The sequence below is a fragment of the Lissotriton vulgaris genome, chromosome 3_1 (assembly GCF_964263255.1).
Source record: "Lissotriton vulgaris chromosome 3_1, aLisVul1.2, whole genome shotgun sequence".
In the NCBI taxonomy this organism is placed as follows: Eukaryota; Metazoa; Chordata; class Amphibia; order Caudata; family Salamandridae; genus Lissotriton; species Lissotriton vulgaris.
In genome coordinates, this window is record NC_141689.1 from 550,199,007 (window position 1) to 550,217,694 (window position 18,688).

General features: G+C 55.6%; 1 protein-coding gene across 1 annotated transcript in view; it reads right to left on the reverse strand.

Annotated features, from left to right (window-relative positions):
• The window catches only part of OCLN (occludin), a 183,502-nt gene that overhangs the window by 42,808 nt on the left and 122,006 nt on the right, over nucleotides 1–18,688 (reverse strand). Inside the window, exon 7 of the mRNA XM_086960820.1 lies at nucleotides 6,583–6,754. Within this exon, the coding sequence (XP_086816946.1) occupies nucleotides 6,583–6,754 (172 nt within the window). The remainder of the gene's footprint in view (nucleotides 1–6,582; nucleotides 6,755–18,688) is intronic.

Consider the following 18,688-nt stretch of genomic DNA (forward strand, 5'->3'; position numbering starts at 1 on the left):
GCACCAATGGTGGTATGTCGACGACCACCAGGCCACGAGAAAAAAAAAAAACTACAATTCTGGACCCAACCACTAGATGGAGGAATAATGCACAGTATAGTGAATCCAGAAAAGTTTACGCTGCAAAACTCCCAACCAGAGTACCAAATCTGTCGAGAGGAACCAATAATCAATTCGCGTACATACGGCTTGAGGTGCAGAGTAGAATGTGTATGCAGTTGTGAGCATTTCGGTGTTGCCACACCTTTCAGGGAGAGTTACGAATATCTTGAAACACCTGGGCGGCCTGTGGTTTGCTTATGTAAGGGACACCTGTGGAATCCATTGTTGGGATTTGTTCCAGATTTAGCTCCCCTCAAAGTACAAAGATATTTGCATAAAGAGTCCCATAATAGAGGAGAGTTTGTGAAAGAAGGGGGCATGTACATTAGGCACGCGCATGTTTATGAATGGTACGCATTGGTCAACTAACCGGCTGGATAGGATCACGTAGCGTCCCTCATTGACGAGGAAGCTGATTGTAAGGCTAAATGGGATGCTTTTATGAACGAGTGTACACCCCCCGCAAATATGTACTGCAACTGGAAAAATACCTATTGGAGCCCCATGTTTTTGCAATGCCAGGGGAGTACTGTGGTGGAAGAGGAGTATCCTACAGGAAAGCTACCTTCGCCCTCGTGTCTACTGAGGTCGGCCAACACTTGTTTGCGTTTGCGGGGGTTATTTAAGACCCAGGCGTTCCATGTTAAAAACAATATCTCAGCCATTTGTGCCCACCCACTCAATGTCTCAGTCATGGTGAGACGTGTATTCTGCATGGTAAATTAGACATCGTCAGCATCCCCTTCTAGATGGTTGTCATTAAATGAAAAAAACAACCCCTATTTGAGCAATCTTCCCCTCCCACACAGGGCACCAAACTGCCCAGTGAATCCCATATGAACCAAACAAGCCAACATGAATCCCAAAAGACTTAGTCTGGTATACACCAAAGGGGGTGCACAACGCTACAGAAAATGGAGCCCATATGATGCGAGATACCTGAAGTAGGATAAAATGTGGTTACAGGCAAGTATTCCATCTGGAACAATGCCACTAGAATGAGCTAAAGGCACTGCCTAAAGGTGTTTGTTCTAAGCACAGCACTATGGACCAGTCAGAATTGGACAGATCAGCCAGAGGGAAAGTGGTCCTTGCTCTGTGAGGCTTGCAAATCTGGTGGTATGCCATCTGGAGTAGTCCAAGGGGATGGGGCTCTGCTTGAGGTGTTTCTTACAGAAATTCCTCGCCTCTGCCGATCTGAAAAAACGGGCCTTTCTTACGATATCTACCCGCAACCTGGCGAGGTACAGCATGCCGTACCGGAGGCCTTTCTTACGAAGCATAGCCTTCACCTATTGATATTTGCGGCAAGGCTCCTACACTGCCAATGTGCAGTCTGGGTAAAAAGAGACAGCAGTCATCTGATACTGCGATGGGCCCCGCTTGCGAGTCAGTTGTAGTGCTGTGTCTGTCTCTAATGTATAGTAAGCAGGCAACAATAGGTCTAGGAGGTACTCCGGGTGGTGACTGGGGTCCCAAACTTCTAAATATGTCTGCAGGGAGCTGCTCTACAAACTGTTCCGAGCATTTCATGTTCGTGGACTCCGCAATTCCCATGATGCGTATGGTATTCTTGTATTATCTTGCTTCAAGGTCTTCATTTTTTAACAACTGCTTTAAGGAGTCGCTCCATCTTTTTTCAACGTTTTGTAAGGTGTGCAGCACCATCCTCCAATCCTGATATACATTCTGCACAGCTGAGGCAGGTTCCCTGGTGGTCAATCCCGTCTCCCATGCGATTGAGGCGGTTCGTCCGCATATGAAACATTGCATCTATGGAGCAGAATCCAGCCCGCAGCTCCTCCATGATGGCACTTGCCCGAGGCAGTTGATCTGTGATGCTGGAGTCAGATCCCCTCTCCCCAGCATCAGACATGTAGATGGGAGGTCCAGGCAAGCAACAGGAGGGAGTCGGGGAACAGCACAAACAGGAGTCCCACTGCGGCCTAAAAAAGAAGACCGCGTGGTGCAGAGCAATCCGGCAGGAGGCCAGGACACCTCAGCGTGGTAGTAGAGAAACTGCTCGCACCACAATGAGAACAATAGTATGGCCGGCATCCTGAACGCACGCACTGCCTGAAGCGCCCACCATAGCGTAAGTGCAGTCAAGTGAGGCCAAAGCAGCAAGGCAGGTAGCACGGATGCAGGAAGAGTGCGGCATGCCACAGGGTGCCAGATCCAACAGTGGCTTCCGAGAACACAGTAGCGCTGACCAGGCAGTGGTGCGAGAGCAGTCACAAGGGGAGGAGAGCCGTTCCCTGTAGGTAGGAACCACTCAACTAACATTACACCACAACCAGACCATGGCCACAGAGCACACCAAGCCAAGGAAACCTCTGAAGTGCTGACATGAACATGTGCAACCAGCGGTCACTACTTCTCCCGCTCCTTACCGGAAGGCAGAGCCATCACCCAGTGCATGCAGGGGTACCAATGCCTTGCATTGCAGCTATGCTCCTGCCATCAACCGGCGGCCCGGGAACCTCTGAGCAGCAGTGGTCACAGTAGGCATTGGCCACAGCAGTCCACACCCATAGCCCACGACATGCAGAAGGCACCCAACATTGCTGGTAGCGAGCGGGGGGACCAGCAAGGCTCAGCAGCCGATCCTCAAGCTCACCTATGGCCTTTGTGCACGTGGGGTCTCGAGGGTGGGCAGGACACTCCCGCTCACTCAATCTTGCAGCCTCCAGTTGTCGCAGCATAGCCCAGGCAGCGAGATATTGAGCAGCTTGATGAGGGTGACGGCTTACTGCAGGGCAGATGGGAGGGAATTATATTTTGGGGCCTGTATATGTAAATGTATTACGACTTATATAGCGCATGTATCACCCGAAGGCATCAAGGCGCTTGCCTTGGGAACCCGTCCTGGCTTTTTCCCGGTGAGATAACCCCTACTGGGCATCCCCAAGGTGAAAGCCAGGCATCCCGCAGCGGGTGGGCCGCCGTAGTGGAGATTAAGCAAGCTATTGCCCAGAGTTGCGTTATAAGAAACAGTGGAACTTAGCTTATTTAACATATACACAATGTGGTATAGCAACACAATGGAGACTATACAAATCAAGATATCCTGACCCAGCCGGGAAAGGAGTTTATTTTCAAAACACAATGTCAAGTATACATTACAATAATCACACGACACAAGCCTGTGCCGTACTGACAAAGAAAGGAAAAATAGATATAGGGTGAAAAAGAGGGTGTTTCTCAGGCAAGGAAAAAGAGAGCAAAGACAGGGCACTGCGTAAAGTTCAGAGGTTGCTAGCAGTGTCGCCTGGAGTGGAATTTACACAAATATTTAAACAATGATATGAGTGTCAACCCACTCTTGGGTGTCGACGTTTCGATCCCTATAGCTCTAATAAATGCATGGGATCATCATCAGGACTTACATGATAACAAAACATGCCTGAATAAGACAAGCCCAGCGGTAGCGCATCCACGTGGTAATAAGTGGAGTTCACCGATTTAATTGGTATGCCGATTTACTTGGTATGGTGGTTTGCACGTTTCTCTGTGCATGGATCAGGTGGCCGTACTTTAAATTAAGTACCAACGCCGGAAACAGAGGCCGGAGGGCATGTATGGCTCTCTCCTTGGGCGTCAGTGTTCCGATTGGTTTGCGCTGTAGTCCAGAATGGGGCTTGCCTAGCCCTGGGCTTCACACTGGAAGGGATCGGGCGTTCGCCAGGATAAGACGGCGCCTCTCCCAGGGGTGCTCGGTCAGTGCCGGATACAACCTTGAGTTGCAGCATGGGACCCCATGATTAGAGTAGGCACCAAGGCAAGAATTATCGAGTCCGTGGATATTTTTGGGCTCAGGACCCTGCCGCGTCGGGAATTGAATCCTGGTCCCGGGCCAGACCTCTGCATCAGTAAGCCACACACAGATTTAAGGGCTATGTTTGCCAGCGTGGCCACGCCCCCCACCACTCAGGGACTACAGTATAACCACCGTTATGTCTATTAAAGTGCTTTGATGCTAACACCCAGCAAGCCCTACAATTATTGGCTCTAGAGCACATGATAATAGGAGGTGCAGTCTACTACCAAGCTCAAATGGTTTCACCCACGCACAGGACATATTTTCATTCTGGAAAAATTTTTGGCGCCGCAGCTACTGCCCCGACCTCAAGGCCAAATACAAGTCTGCTCTTAAGGAGTACAAGAAGGACATTTTGGCCACAAAGACCAAGTATTTCTCTGAACAAGTGGCTCTATCGGCCAATAAACCTAAAGATATTTTTTCCTTGGTCAACAATTTGGCCACCTCTGATCGTGCTTGTCCTCACTTTACTCCCTCCCAGGCTCTTTGTTCCTCACTTAACAACTTCTTTATCGAGAAGATTGTTAAAATTAAATCCAACATCTCGGTCACTCCTTTTACTCCACTCCACTCTGTCCCCTCTGCGCCTAAATCTTCCTTCTCTTCTTTCCCCCCCCTCTCCTTGGACTCTTTCCTAGCTCTGCTTACTAAAACCAAGTCTGGCTCCCCCACTGACTGTGCCCCTGCCCGCATTCTTAAAACTCTTTTTTCTTCCTGTCCCGCTACCCCTCTCTCCCTCCTTAATGCCTCTCTTTCCACTGGATTGGTCCCTTCTTCATTCAAATCTGCTATTGTTTCCCCTATTCTTAAAAAGCCTGGTCTTGATCCTTCTCTCCCTTCTAACTTCAGACCTATCTCTCTTCTTCCTTATCTTGCTAAAATTCTGGAATCTTACGTCACCTCCTGTCTCTCTGCTTATGTTGATCAGAACCAACTCCTTGCTTCTCACCAAGCAGGTTTCCGCTCGGGTCATTCGACCGAAACCGTGGTGCTAGCCGTCCTCGACGAGCTCAAAGCCAAGGCTGATTTCAACTCTCCCCAAGCTTTGATTCTCCTCGATCTGTCCGCTGCGTTTGACACGGTCGACCATAACATTCTTTTGGACCGTGTCAGCGCAGCGGGCATACAAGGCCCTGCCCTCTCCTGGATTACGTCCTTTCTGACAGGACGTTCTCAAGCTGTTCACCTCCCCGGCTTTTCTGCTCCCCCCCTCCCGGTGCCCTGTGGGGTCCCCCAAGGTTCCTCCCTTTCTCCCCTTCTTTTCAATCTTTACATCCATCCACTTATCTCTTCCCTTCTTGAGCGGGGGGTCTCTGTGTATAATTACGCAGATGACCTCCAGCTCATCTTTGATCTTTCTTCTCCTTCTCACTCCCTACCTTTCTTTCACTCCACTATGGTCTTTATTTCTGGGTGGATGGGCGCCAACCACCTCAAGCTCAATCCAGATAAGACTGAGCTTGTCCTGACTGGCGGCTCATCCAGCCCTTGGTCCCCTGTTTTCTGGCCCCCTATTCTTGGCCCCCCTCCCACTCCTGTTTCCTCTGTCAAAACTCTGGGCATCAAGGTCAGTCAGGACCTGTCCATGCACGGCCAGGTCAGTGCCGTGGTGTCCTCCTGTTTTCTCTCCCTCCGGATTATACGGAAAATCTCCCGCTTCTTTTCTCTTGACTCCCTCAAAATCATTGTTTCTGCCCTTATCACCTCCCGCCTTGATTATGGCAATAGCTTGTTCGCTGGCATTCCTGCCTATGAAACCCGCCGCCTTCAAGCTATCCAGAATCAGGCTGCCCGTCTCATCTTTCACTTGCCCAAAACCCATCACATCACTCCCGTCCTCAAATCCCTCCACTGGTTACCCATCCTGCAGAGATCTTTGTTCAAACTAGGGTGCCTTGATCACTCTGCACCGGCTTTCATCAACTCCCTGATTTCCCCTCACACTCCTGCCCGCACTCTCCGCTCATCTTCTTCTGCCCTCCTTACTGTTCCCCGTTTTCACAAATCTCGCACTGGTGGAACCCGATTCTCTGTTCTTGCACCCCGGTTCTGGAATTCTCTTCCTCTTTCTATGCGCTCGATCCCTATCTTTTCACACTTCCGTAAGGCGCTTAAAACTTTCCTGTTTGCCCTGGCCTACCCCCGCTAATCCTCCTGGCCTGGTCTGTTCTGTTCTTTAGAGCTCTCAGCGCCAGGAAGCCGTTTGGCCATCGCACGCTCTACAAATAATTTCATTCATTCATAATTCTAGAAATTAATGTCTGTGTAAGATCGAGCTCCATGCATTTCTAAGAAAATATGCATTCAAACTTCACTGCCCCTTGTACACCATGTGTTCATGCATTTCACCGGATGAAATCAAAACAAAGTTATGGGAGAAATGTGGACCAGCAAACCTAGCCTAGACAGGCTTGGCTGCAGTCAAAACGTGTAGAAGAAAACCCTTTGCAGTTCTAAAGTTCTGGAACTTCTGCATATGATCTCATTACAACATTGCTGTCCCTTTGCACATTGTTCAATTGTTGTTCTACTAATTAAACATATTACTGCAAACTCATACTTGCTGCACTTGAAGCAAACTGCTGGACCAATGTGGCATTTCCACACAAGCTCCGATTTGTTTACGTCATAAATGTGTTTATTCATCTAAACATTACCCTGTATTCCTTGGTGTTTTCGGGATGCTCGTCTAGCTTCCGATCCAGCTGAATTATGGCTTTACTGATTTCCTCTAAATCAACCTGCAGCTTTTTGTACTCCTGAAGGTCAGCATCAAATTCACGCTTATAATCTTGCCTTTGTGGGTCCGAATTAATAGGTGGGTATAGACTGCAAAAGAAAAGGAATACATAAATCCAAATATTAAATAAAGCCATACTAGATCGCATATAACGGGAACAGAAAAGTTACTGACCACTTAAAAAGAAAAAAAAAAAACAGTGTATTTTTTTCTTCTAACAAACACCAGTTCGAGATAAAGTTATATACGGCAGCACAGCAATGACAGACAAGCGACGCATTAGTTAAGCAAATGTTTGCTAAAGAAATCCAGTTTTTTTAATCTTTCTATGCCGCGTGCCCTCGTCATACCTCTAATCAAATTTAAATCACTCTTAAGCTGCAGTTCAAAACTATTCCCTTCTTTCACTCTACATTCTCATGCATACAAGAAACGGAAGGTTTTCCGGCCAAAAATTCAGTTACTTGGGATTGGGCACAGGCATTTTGAAGAACAACATTTTAAAAAACATTTAGAAGTTTAGTGTGGAGTGATAAAGTGGGGGTCGAGGACCTTCCAATAATCTGTGTAAACAGAAAATTGAAGATTTTCGAGGCTCATCTCACACAATACTTCTGATAATCACTTCCTTTTAAAAGTAGACAAACACTCGTCTCCCCAACATATACTGCTGTGCAATAATTACAGGCATTTGCAGCAGCAAGAGGCAGCACTGTTCAGTAAGCCCGCCCCCAGTAAGTATTGTGTAGGTATCATGCCCCACCAGGTAGCCAATCTGGATATTTAACCCCCATTAATGTCAACTACAACTGGCAGTATAGTGTAGTCATCAACTCCTTTACCACCACACATAGTAATGAGTAAATGTAATTGGACTGGGGTGAGGGAATAAATGCTTCCTCAGGCACCCCAATCTGAATCATGCTTGATCGAACCTGGTGCGCACACTCAACACAGGTTCTTGCGGTCTTGTGTACTAGACAAACGTCAATGATGGAACAAAACTAGACTTTAAGCGGATTGATTCTTGGCAGGGGAAAGCTTTTGTTTCATATAAAGTAACATGACGGCAAACTCAAACGACCAACAAGCCCTCAGAATAGGCCATCTACTGGAGTTGTAGAATTGGTCAAATTAGGGACTCACCCCAACTAACAAGGGCTTTGCGCCTCACCTTTCATTCATTCAAGTGGCTTTAAATTTAAGTTATAGTTTGGAATTAGCAGGCGATTTAAAAGGCACACCGCTACCTGTGTGAAATCCAATTTCCAATAATCACATGCTTGCAAGAGGATGATGTGCTGTTTTGCGATCACAGACATCAATTGTTGCCGAGTGGGAACAGAATCCCCGACACTGCATGTGGTGCCGACGAGGTCTGATTTCAAATATCCTACACTCGCACACCACTAACACCATTGCATTAGTCCAAGTCACAGATGGGGACTTCCAACTCCAATCCCCCGATCAAACAGTAAAAAAACATAGGCAAAGTCAAAAGGTCTCGCCTATGAGCGAGCATTTGTCTTAACCAATTAAATGTGGGGTGAACAAAGGGAGGGCAAGTGGCAGTTAAACGACGGAAAATAACTGAGAAAAAAAACGCAATGAAGCAGCAAACGTTAGCTGGGTCAGTGCTTTCCATCCTCCCTAATGGCAGTTGGTGTGGAGAGGGCTGGGCAACGCAGAGAGTGAGGGGCGGGCGGGACTGACCAATGCAGAGAGAGGGGCGGGCGTGGGGGACTGACCAATGCAGAGAGAGAGGGGCGGGCGTGGGGGACTGACCAATGCAGAGAGAGAGGGGCGGACGGGGGGGACTGACCAATGCAGAGAGAGAGGGGCGGGCGGGGGTACTGACCAATGCAGAGAGAGAGGGGCGGGCGGGGGGAGTGACCAACGCAGAGAGAGAGGGGCGGGGGGGAGTGACCAACGCAGAGAGAGAGGGGCGGGCGGGGGGGAGTGACCAACGCAGAGAGAGAGGGGGGCGGGCGGGGGGACTGACCAACGCAGAGAGAGAGGGGCGGGCGATGGGGACTGACCAACGCAGAGAGAGAGGAGCGGGCGGGGGGGGGACTGACCAACGCAGAGAGAGAGAGGGGCGGGCGGGGGGGGGGGACTGACCAACGCAGAGAGAGAGAGGGGTGGGTGGGGGGGACTGACCAACGCAGAATGAGAGGGGCGGGCGGGGGGGACTGACCAACGCAGAATGAGAGGGGCGGGTGGGGGGGACTGACCAACGCAGAATGAGAGGGGCGGGCGGGGGGGACTGACCAACGCAGAATGAGAGGGGCGGGCGGGGGGGACTGACCAACGCAGAATGAGAGGGGCGGGCGGGGGGCTCACCAACGCAGAATGAGAGGGGCGGGCGGGGGGGCTCACCAACGCAGAATGAGAGGGGCGGGCGGGGGGGACTGACCAACGCAGAATGAGAGGGGCGGGCGGGGGGGACTGACCAACGCAGAATGAGAGGGGCGGGCGGGGGGTACTCACCAACACAGAATGAGAGGGGCGGGCGGGGGGTACTCACCAACACAGAATGAGAGGGGCGGGCGGGGGGTGTGGGGGGACTCACCAACGCACAGAGAGAGAGGGGCGGGCGGGGGGGACTGACCAACGCAGAGAGAGAGGGGCGGGCCGGGGGGGGGGGCTCACCAACGCAGAGAGAGAGAGAGAGAGAGAGGGGCGGGCGGGGGGGGACTGACCAACACAGAGAGAGAGGGGCGGGCGGGGGGACTGACCAACGCAGAGAGAGAGGGGCGGGAGGGGGGGACTGACCAACGCAGAGAGAGAGGGGCGGGAGGGGGGGACTGACCAACGCAGAGAGAGAGGGGCGGGAGGGGGGGACTGACCAACGCAGAGAGAGAGGGGCGGGAGGGGGGGACTGACCAACGCAGAGAGAGAGAGGGGCGGGCGGGGGGGAGTGACCAACGCAGAGAGAGAGGGGCGGGCGGGGGGAGTGACCAACGCAGAGAGAGAGGGGCGGGCGGGGGGAGTGACCAACGCAGAGAGAGAGGGGCGGGCGATGGGGACTGACCAACGCAGAGAGAGAGGGGCGGGCGATGGGGACTGACCAACGCAGAGAGAGAGGGGCGGGCGATGGGGACTGACCAACGCAGAGAGAGAGGGGCGGGCGATGGGGACTGACCAACGCAGAGAGAGAGGGGCGGGCGATGGGGACTGACCAACGCAGAGAGAGAGGGGCGGGCGGGGGGGACTGACCAACGCAGAGAGAGAGGGGCGGGCGGGGGGGACCGACCAACGCAGAGAGAGAGGGGCGGGCGGGGGGGACTGACCAACGCAGAGAGAGAGGAGCGGGCGGGGGGGGGACTGACCAACGCAGAGAGAGAGAGGGGCGGGCGGGGGGGGGGACTGACCAACGCAGAGAGAGAGAGGGGCGGGTGGGGGGGACTGACCAACGCAGAATGAGAGGGGCGGGTGGGGGGGACTGACCAACGCAGAATGAGAGGGGCGGGCAGGGGGACTGACCAACGCAGAATGAGAGGGCGGGCGGGGGGGGCTCACCAACGCAGAATGAGAGGGCGGCGAGGGGGGCTCACCAACGCAGAATGAGAGGGGCGGGCGGAGGGACTGACCAACGCAGAATGAGAGGGGCGGGCGGGGCGGCTCACCAACGCAGAATGAGAGGGGCGCGGGGGGACTCACCAACACAGAATGAGAGGGGCGGGCGGGGGTGGGGGGGACTCACCAACGCACAGGAGAGAGTGGGCGGGCGGGGTGGGGGGGGACTCACCAACGCACAGAGAGAGGGGCGGGCGGGGGGGACTGACCAACGCAGAGAGAGAGGGGCGGGCGGGGGGGGGGGGCTCACCAACGCAGAGAGAGAGAGGGGCGGGCGGGGGGGGGGACTGACCAACACAGAGAGAGAGGGGCGGGCGGGGGGACTGACCAACGCAGAGAGAGAGGGGCGGGAGGGGGGGACTGACCAAACGCAGAGAGAGAGGGGCGGGAGGGGGGGACTGACCAACGCAGAGAGAGAGGGGCGGGAGGGGGGGACTGACCAACGCAGAGAGAGAGGGGCGGGAGGGGGGACTGACCAACGCAGAGAGAGAGAGCCGGGAGGGGGGGACTGACCAACGCAGAGAGAGAGGGGCGGGCGGGGGGCTCACCAACGCATAATGAGAGGGGCGGGCAGGGGGAACTGACAACGCAGAGAGAGAGGGGCGGGCGGGGGGGGGGACTGACTAACGCAGAGAGAGAGAGAGGGGCGGGCGGGGGGGGGACTGACCAACGCAGAGAGAGAGGGGCGGGGGGGGGGACTGACCAACGCAGAGAGAGAGGGGCGGGAGGGGGGTACTGACCAACGCAGATAGAGAGGGGCGGGAGGGGGGTACTGACCAACGCAGAGAGAGAGGGGCGGGAGGGGGGGGACTGACCAACGCAGAGAGAGAGGGGCGGGGGGGGGGACTGACCAAAGCAGAGAGAGAGGGGCGGGAGGGGGGGACTGACCAACGCAGAGAGAGAGGGGCGGGAGGGGGGGACTGACCAACGCAGAGAGAGAGGGGCGGGAGGGGGGGACTGACCAACGCAGAGAGAGAGGGGCGGAAGGGGGGGACTGACCAACGCAGAGAGAGAGGGGCGGGAGGGGGGGACTGACCAACGCAGAGAGAGAGGGGCGGGAGGGGGGGACTGACCAACGCAGAGAGAGAGGGGCGGGAGGGGGGACTGACCAACGCAGAGAGAGAGGGGCGGGGGGGAGTGACCAACGCAGAGAGAGAGGGGCGGGGGGGAGTGACCAACGCAGAGAGAGAGGGGCGGGAGGGGGGGACTGACCAACGCAGAGAGAGAGGGGCGGGAGGGGGGGACTGACCAACGCAGAGAGAGAGGGGCGGGAGGGGGGGACTGACCAACGCAGAGAGAGAGGGGCGGGAGGGGGGGACTGACCAACGCAGAGAGAGAGAGCCGGGAGGGGGGGACTGACCAACGCAGAGAGAGAGGGGCGGGCGGGGGGCTCACCAACGCATAATGAGAGGGGCGGGCAGGGGGAACTGACCAACGCAGAGAGAGAGGGGCGGGCGGGGGGGGGGGGACTGACCAACGCAGAGAGAGAGAGAGAGAGAGGGGCGGGCGGGGGGGGGGGACTGACCAAAGCAGAGAGAGAGGGGCGGGGGGGGGGACTGACCAACGCAGAGAGAGAGGGGCGGGAGGGGGGTACTGACCAACGCAGAGAGAGAGGGGCGGGAGGGGGGGTACTGACCAACGCAGATAGAGAGGGGCAGGAGGGGGGTACTGACCAACGCAGAGAGAGAGGGGCGGGAGGGGGGGGGACTGACCAAAGCAGAGAGAGAGGGGCGGGGGGGGGGGACTGACCAAAGCAGAGAGAGAGGGGCGGGAGGGGGGGGACTGACCAACGCAGGGAGAGAGGGGCGGGAGGGGGGGGACTGACCAACGCAGGGAGAGAGGGGCGGGAGGGGGGACTGACCAACGCAGAGAGAGAGGGGCGGGAGGGGAGGACTGACCAACGCAGAGAGAGAGGGGCGGGAGGGGGGGACTGACCAACGCAGAGAGAGAGGGGCGGGAGGGGGGGACTGACCAACGCAGAGAGAGAGGGGCGGGAGGGGGGGACTGACCAACGCAGAGAGAGAGGGGCGGGAGGGGGGTACTGACCAACGCAGAGAGAGAGGGGCGGGAGGGGGGGACTGACCAACGCAGAGAGAGAGGGGCGGGAGGGGGGGACTGACCAACGCAGAGAGAGAGAGCCGGGAGGGGGGGACTGACCAACGCAGAGAGAGAGGGGCGGGCGGGGGGGCTCACCAACGCATAATGAGAGGGGCGGGCAGGGGGAACTGACCAACGCAGAGAGAGAGGGGCGGGCGGGGGGGGGACTGACTAACGCAGAGAGAGAGAGAGGGGCGGGCGGGGGGGGGGACTGACCAACGCAGAGAGAGAGGGGCGGGGGGGGGGGGACTGACCAACGCAGAGAGAGAGGGGCGGGAGGGGGGTACTGACCAACGCAGATAGAGAGGGGCGGGAGGGGGGTACTGACCAACGCAGAGAGAGAGGGGCGGGAGGGGGGGGGACTGACCAAAGCAGAGAGAGGGGCGGGGGGGGGGGGGGACTGACCAAAGCAGAGAGAGAGGGGCGGGAGGGGGGGACTGACCAACGCAGAGAGAGAGGGGCGGGAGGGGGGGACTGACCAACGCAGAGAGAGAGGGGCGGGAGGGGGGGACTGACCAACGCAGAGAGAGAGGGGCGGGAGGGGGGGACTGACCAACGCAGAGAGAGAGGGGCGGGAGGGGGGGACTGACCAACGCAGAGAGAGAGGGGCGGGAGGGGGGGACTGACCAACGCAGAGAGAGAGGGGCGGGAGGGGGGGACTGACCAACGCAGAGAGAGAGGGGCGGGAGGGGGGGACTGACCAACGCAGAGAGAGAGAGCCGGGAGGGGGGGACTGACCAACGCAGAGAGAGAGGGGCGGGCGGGGGGCTCACCAACGCATAATGAGAGGGGCGGGCAGGGGGAACTGACCAACGCAGAGAGAGAGGGGCGGGCGGGGGGGGGGACTGACCAACGCAGAGAGAGAGAGAGAGAGAGAGAGAGAGGGGCGGGCGGGGGGGGGGGGACTGACCAAAGCAGAGAGAGAGGGGCGGGGGGGGGACTGACCAACGCAGAGAGAGAGGGGCGGGAGGGGGGTACTGACCAACGCAGAGAGAGAGGGGCGGGAGGGGGGTACTGACCAACGCAGATAGAGAGGGGCGGGAGGGGGGTACTGACCAACGCAGAGAGAGAGGGGCGGGACTGACCAAAGCAGAGAGAGAGGGGCGGGGGGGGGGACTGACCAAAGCAGAGAGAGAGGGGCGGGAGGGGGGGACTGACCAACGCAGGGAGAGAGGGGCGGGAGGGGGGGGGACTGACCAACGCAGGGAGAGAGGGGCGGGAGGGGGGACTGACCAACGCAGAGAGAGAGGGGCGGGAGGGGAGGACTGACCAACGCAGAGAGAGAGGGGCGGGAGGGGGGGACTGACCAACGCAGAGAGAGAGGGGCGGGAGGGGGGGACTGACCAACGCAGAGAGAGAGGGGCGGGAGGGGGGGACTGACCAACGCAGAGAGAGAGGGGCGGGAGGGGGGAACTGACCAATGCAGAGAGGGGCGGGCGGGGGGGGGGGGGGGGGGGGGGAACTGACCAACGCAGAATGAGAGGGGCGGGCGGGGGGACTGACCAACGCAGAGAGAGGGGCGGGCGGGGGGGACTGACCAACGCAGAGAGAGGGCGGGCGGGGGGTCTGACCAACGCAGAGAGAGGGGCGGGCGGGGGGGACTGACCAACGCAGAGAGAGGGGCGGGCGGGACTGACCAACGCAGAGAGGGGCGGGCGGGGGGGGACTGACCAACGCAGAGAGAGGGGCGGGCGGGGGGGACTGACCAACGCAGAGAGGGGCGGGCGGGGGGGGACTGACCCAACGCAGAGAGGGGCGGGCGGGGGGGACTGACCAACGCAGAGAGAGGGGCGGGCGGGGGGACTGACCAACGCAGAGAGAGGGGCGGGCGGGACTGACCAACGCAGAGAGAGGGGCGGGCGGGGGGGACTGACCAACGCAGAGAGAGGGGCGGGCTGGGGATGGGGGGGGTGGGGAGGGGGAGTAAGCAAAGCAGAGAGAGGTGTGGGCGTGCGACTAAACAACGCAGAGAGAGAAGGGGGGAGGAGGCAGGGGACTAAGCAACGCAGAGAGAGAAGGAGGGGGGCAGGCAGGGACTAAGCAATGCAAAGAGAGAAGGAGGGGGGCAGGCAGGGACTAAGCAATGCAAAGAGAGAAGGAGGGGGGACAGGCAGGACTGAACAACGCAGAGAGGGGCAGGAGAATAAGCAACACCGAGAGTGAGGGGCGGGCAGGGGATAGGCAACGCAGAGAGAGGGGAGGGGCGGGCAGGGATAGGCAACGCAGAGAGAGGGGAGGGGCGGGCGGGGGATAGGCAACGCAGAAGAGGGGAGGGTGGGTGGGGGATAGGCAACGCAGAAAGAGGGGAGGGTGGGTGGGGGATAGGCAACGCAGAAAGAGGGGAGGGTGGGTGGGGGATAGCAACGCAGAAAGAGGGGAGGGTGGGTGGGGGATAGGCAACGCAGAAAGAGGGGAGGGTGGGTGGGGATAGGCAACGCAGAAAGAGGGGAGGGTGGGTGGGGGATAGACAACGCAGAAAGAGGGAGGGTGGGTGGGGGATAGGCAACGCAGAAAGAGGGGAGGGTGGGTGGGGGATAGGCAACCAGAGCGATGGCGGGTGGGTGGGGGATAGGCAACCAGAGCGATGGGCGGGTGGGTGGGGGATAGGCAACCAGAGCGATGGGCGGGTGGGTGGGGGATAGGCAACCAGAGCGATGGGCGGGTGGGTGGGGAATAGGCAACCAGAGCGATGGGCGGGTGGGTGGGAATAGGCAACCAGAGCGATGGGCGGGTGGGTGGGGAATAGGCAACCCAGAGCGATGGGCGGGTGGGTGGGGAATAGGCAACCCAGAGCGATGGCGGGTGGGTGGGGAATAGGCAACCCAGAGCGATGGGCGGGTGGGTGGGGAATAGCAACCCAGAGCGATGGCGGGGTGGGTGGGGAATAGGCAACCCAGAGCGATGGGCGGGTGGGTGGGAATAGCAACCCAGAGCGATGGGCGGGTGGGTGGGGAATAGGCAACCCAGAGCGATGGGCGGGTGGGTGGGGAATAGGCAACCCAGAGCGATGGGCGGGTGGGTGGGGAATAGGCAACCCAGAGCGATGGGCGGGTGGGTGGGGAATAGGCAACCCAGAGCGATGGGCGGGTGGGTGGGGAATAGGCAACCCAGAGCGATGGGGCGGGTGGGTGGGGAATAGGCAACCCAGAGCGATGGGCGGTGGTGGGGAATAGGCAACCAGAGCGATGGGCGGGTGGGTGGGGAATAGGCAACCCAGAGCGATGGGCGGGTGGGTGGGAATAGGCAACCCAGAGCGATGGGCGGGTGGGTGGGGAATAGGCAACCCAGAGCGATGGGCGGGTGGGTGGGGAATAGGCAACCCAGAGCGATGGGCGGGTGGTGGGGAATAGGCAACCCAGAGCGATGGGCGGGTGGGTGGGGAATAGGCAACCCAGAGCGATGGGCGGGTGGGTAATGAATAGGCAACCCAGAGCGATGGGTAGGTGGGTAATGAATAGGCAACCCAGAGCAATGGGCGGGTGGGTGGGGAATAGGCAACCCAGAGCAATGGGCGGGTGGGTGGGGAATAGGCAACCCAGAGCAATGGGCGGGTGGGTGGGGAATAGGCAACCCAGAGCAATGGGCGGGTGGGTGGGGAATAGGCAACCCAGAGCAATGGGCGGGTGGGTGGGGAATAGGCAACCCAGAGCGATGGGCGGGCGGCTGGGGAATAGGCAACCCAGAGCGATGGGTGGGTGGGGAATAGGCAACCCAGAGCGATGGGTGGGTGGGAATAGGCAACCCAGAGCGATGGGCGGGTGGCTGGGGAATAGGCAATGAAGAGTGAAGGGCAGGTGGATGGGTAATTTAATAGGCAATGCAGAGTGATGGGCAGGTGGGTGGGGGAATAGGAAACACAGAGAGATGAATAGGCAACGCAGACAGTGGGGCTGGGATGGACTATGCAGCACAGACAGGGGGATGAAAGGGAATAAACAATACTGGCAAGGATGGCATGTGAAGAAGAAAGGAAAGAAAAAACAGTACCTCAATCACAGCGCCAGTAGCATAAGGACCCAAATTCAGATGAAGCAACCTCTTCTTAGTCCATGCTCCAGCTGAAAGTAGTGGAAGTGAAGCAGGCTCATGCTGCTCAATTAGAAGGCAGCAAGTGAAAATGAAAATTAAGGCCAAAAGAGGTAAGTAATGGGCAGACTCCAAGCCCCCGTAGAATACAATCTCTTTCACAAGTGAGCGCAAATGAAGTAAAGAGATTAAAATCCTGAAAACTAAATCAAACAGAGATGGGAGAGGGGGAACTTGGTCCCACCAAAAGTAGATTATTTCACTGTAATCGCTAAGTACCAAACTTTAATATAGTCTAGATCAGGGCTATCCACCTTTTCTGCAATAGGAGCTACATATGTTCAAAGAAAATCACCACAAACTAATAATGACAGCGGTCGAATAATGACCACGTCAGGCAAGATTACATTTGTGGCAACCCCATGCAAGATTACCAGAGGTGATCGCTTAGTGCATCAGGAAGTGTTGCCAGCAGCAAGGTAAAAAGGATTTTAAAATTTGAAACGCCTATACGTGAGCAAGACACGATAGGTCACAGCTGCAGTGTCTCTGGCACAAAGGTAGTATTAGTAAAATGGTACCATTAATCACTCAAATATCTGCTTTAAATATATTTTGGAAATGACCACAACCCTCCTCCGCTTATGAGTTCAGAAAATACACACATTTACATCTAAAATACATGCTTTTCACTTTTGGAATACATAGCTCTCTCTAAGGCATTATTAAACGGTTTAGCTAAATACCATGAACTCACGATCCTACTCTTGTTTGGTAAATTTAGTACTGCTCACAAGGTTGTGTTCCAGAGTGCACTTGGCTACATCAAACCTAATCCTAAAAGAGTTGCAGGATTACACCCGGGTCATGGTTCCACTCAAGGCACCACAGGCAAACAAGGTGCGAGTCAGTCACTGACACCTGTCTGTGACAGACACCGCAAGGCTTAATGCTAGCCTTCTTAAAGGAATCCCTGCCATATCAGGGGGTACGATCGCAAAAAAGACAGACAAAACGTTCAAAAAAAAAAAAGAAAAAGCTTGGTGAAAAAGTGACTAAGGGGTAGCTCTTTCAGAATATTCAGTGGATGGAGCAGACAGAGAATACCAGACATCATCGCACCTAGATGATGCCTATATAGGCACTGGATGGCATTTCCGACACGGACATTGCTAACAAAGTCACATGGAGCCGAATGACACAAACTACCGGGTAATGCTCACAAAAGATTTCTGGATCCAGTCGGACGCCTGGGGGTAATTCTACGGTGAAGAATCTGCAGTTAGAAGTCTATTGGATTGTCAATTTTCCATTCATGCAACAAATGAATATATTTCATAGGCTCTATTATCTTCCCTCCTCATATATTCCTATAAAAGACCTATTTCTTCCCTGATCTAGCACACATCTCATTTAAAAATGTAGGGGTGCAACCTTAGTTTCAGTTTGAAACATTTGCATATAATCTCTCCACACTGTTAGTCCAACAATAAAAATGGCTTCATACCTTTTCACAATACTCCTCACAAGACCTGTTCTACACTGCTCCTGGTTGCATAATCCTCTTTCGATCATGTTGCCAAGATGGCATATTCAAGGAATTTCTCAGCATTCTGACTTTTAAAAATAGCGGAAACCTTCAACTTTATTACACCCTTATTGTAATATTCTCTTTCTAATGTGCTTTTCCCCAACTTTATTTAGATCGGTCTTACACAAAGCAATTTCAATAGTATTAAGGTACACAAAAATCATGATTCAACACATTTATTTTGGAATTTAATAAAGCGCCTGGCCGCCATCAACTTTAAACCACTTTATTAGTCACAACCAATTCATTACATTCCAAATGTGCATTATCCTCTACATGGAACACTAAGTGTTCGACTTTATCGCCACGTTGACCCAAATTGAGCAGCAGGGTTGAATAAAGTATGCCGCAAAAGAGTAAAAGTTATTCAGCATTTTGCAGCTCATTCTCAAGGACTACACAAAACTATCAATAAAGCATTAAGCACTCGCACCGGCACACGTTACATGCAGGCAGATACCCCTGATGCCGCCTGTGTATCGCTCATATTTTTGTGCGGCCTCAGGCTTAAGACCACTGACCCAGGAGGTGCACTCATTTCTCATGTGCTGGCCCAGACTGCTCCCTTGTGAATGTTCTTAAAATAATGAACCTTTACAATCTTAAGCTTCTCCTTAGGTTAAAGAGAAGACCAGTAGCTGCACCACCGAAGTACTCTTTGCCCGATTGGACAATGGTGCCATCTACCTCAGATATAGCTCTTAAGTAATTCACTGTATTTTAATCTGTA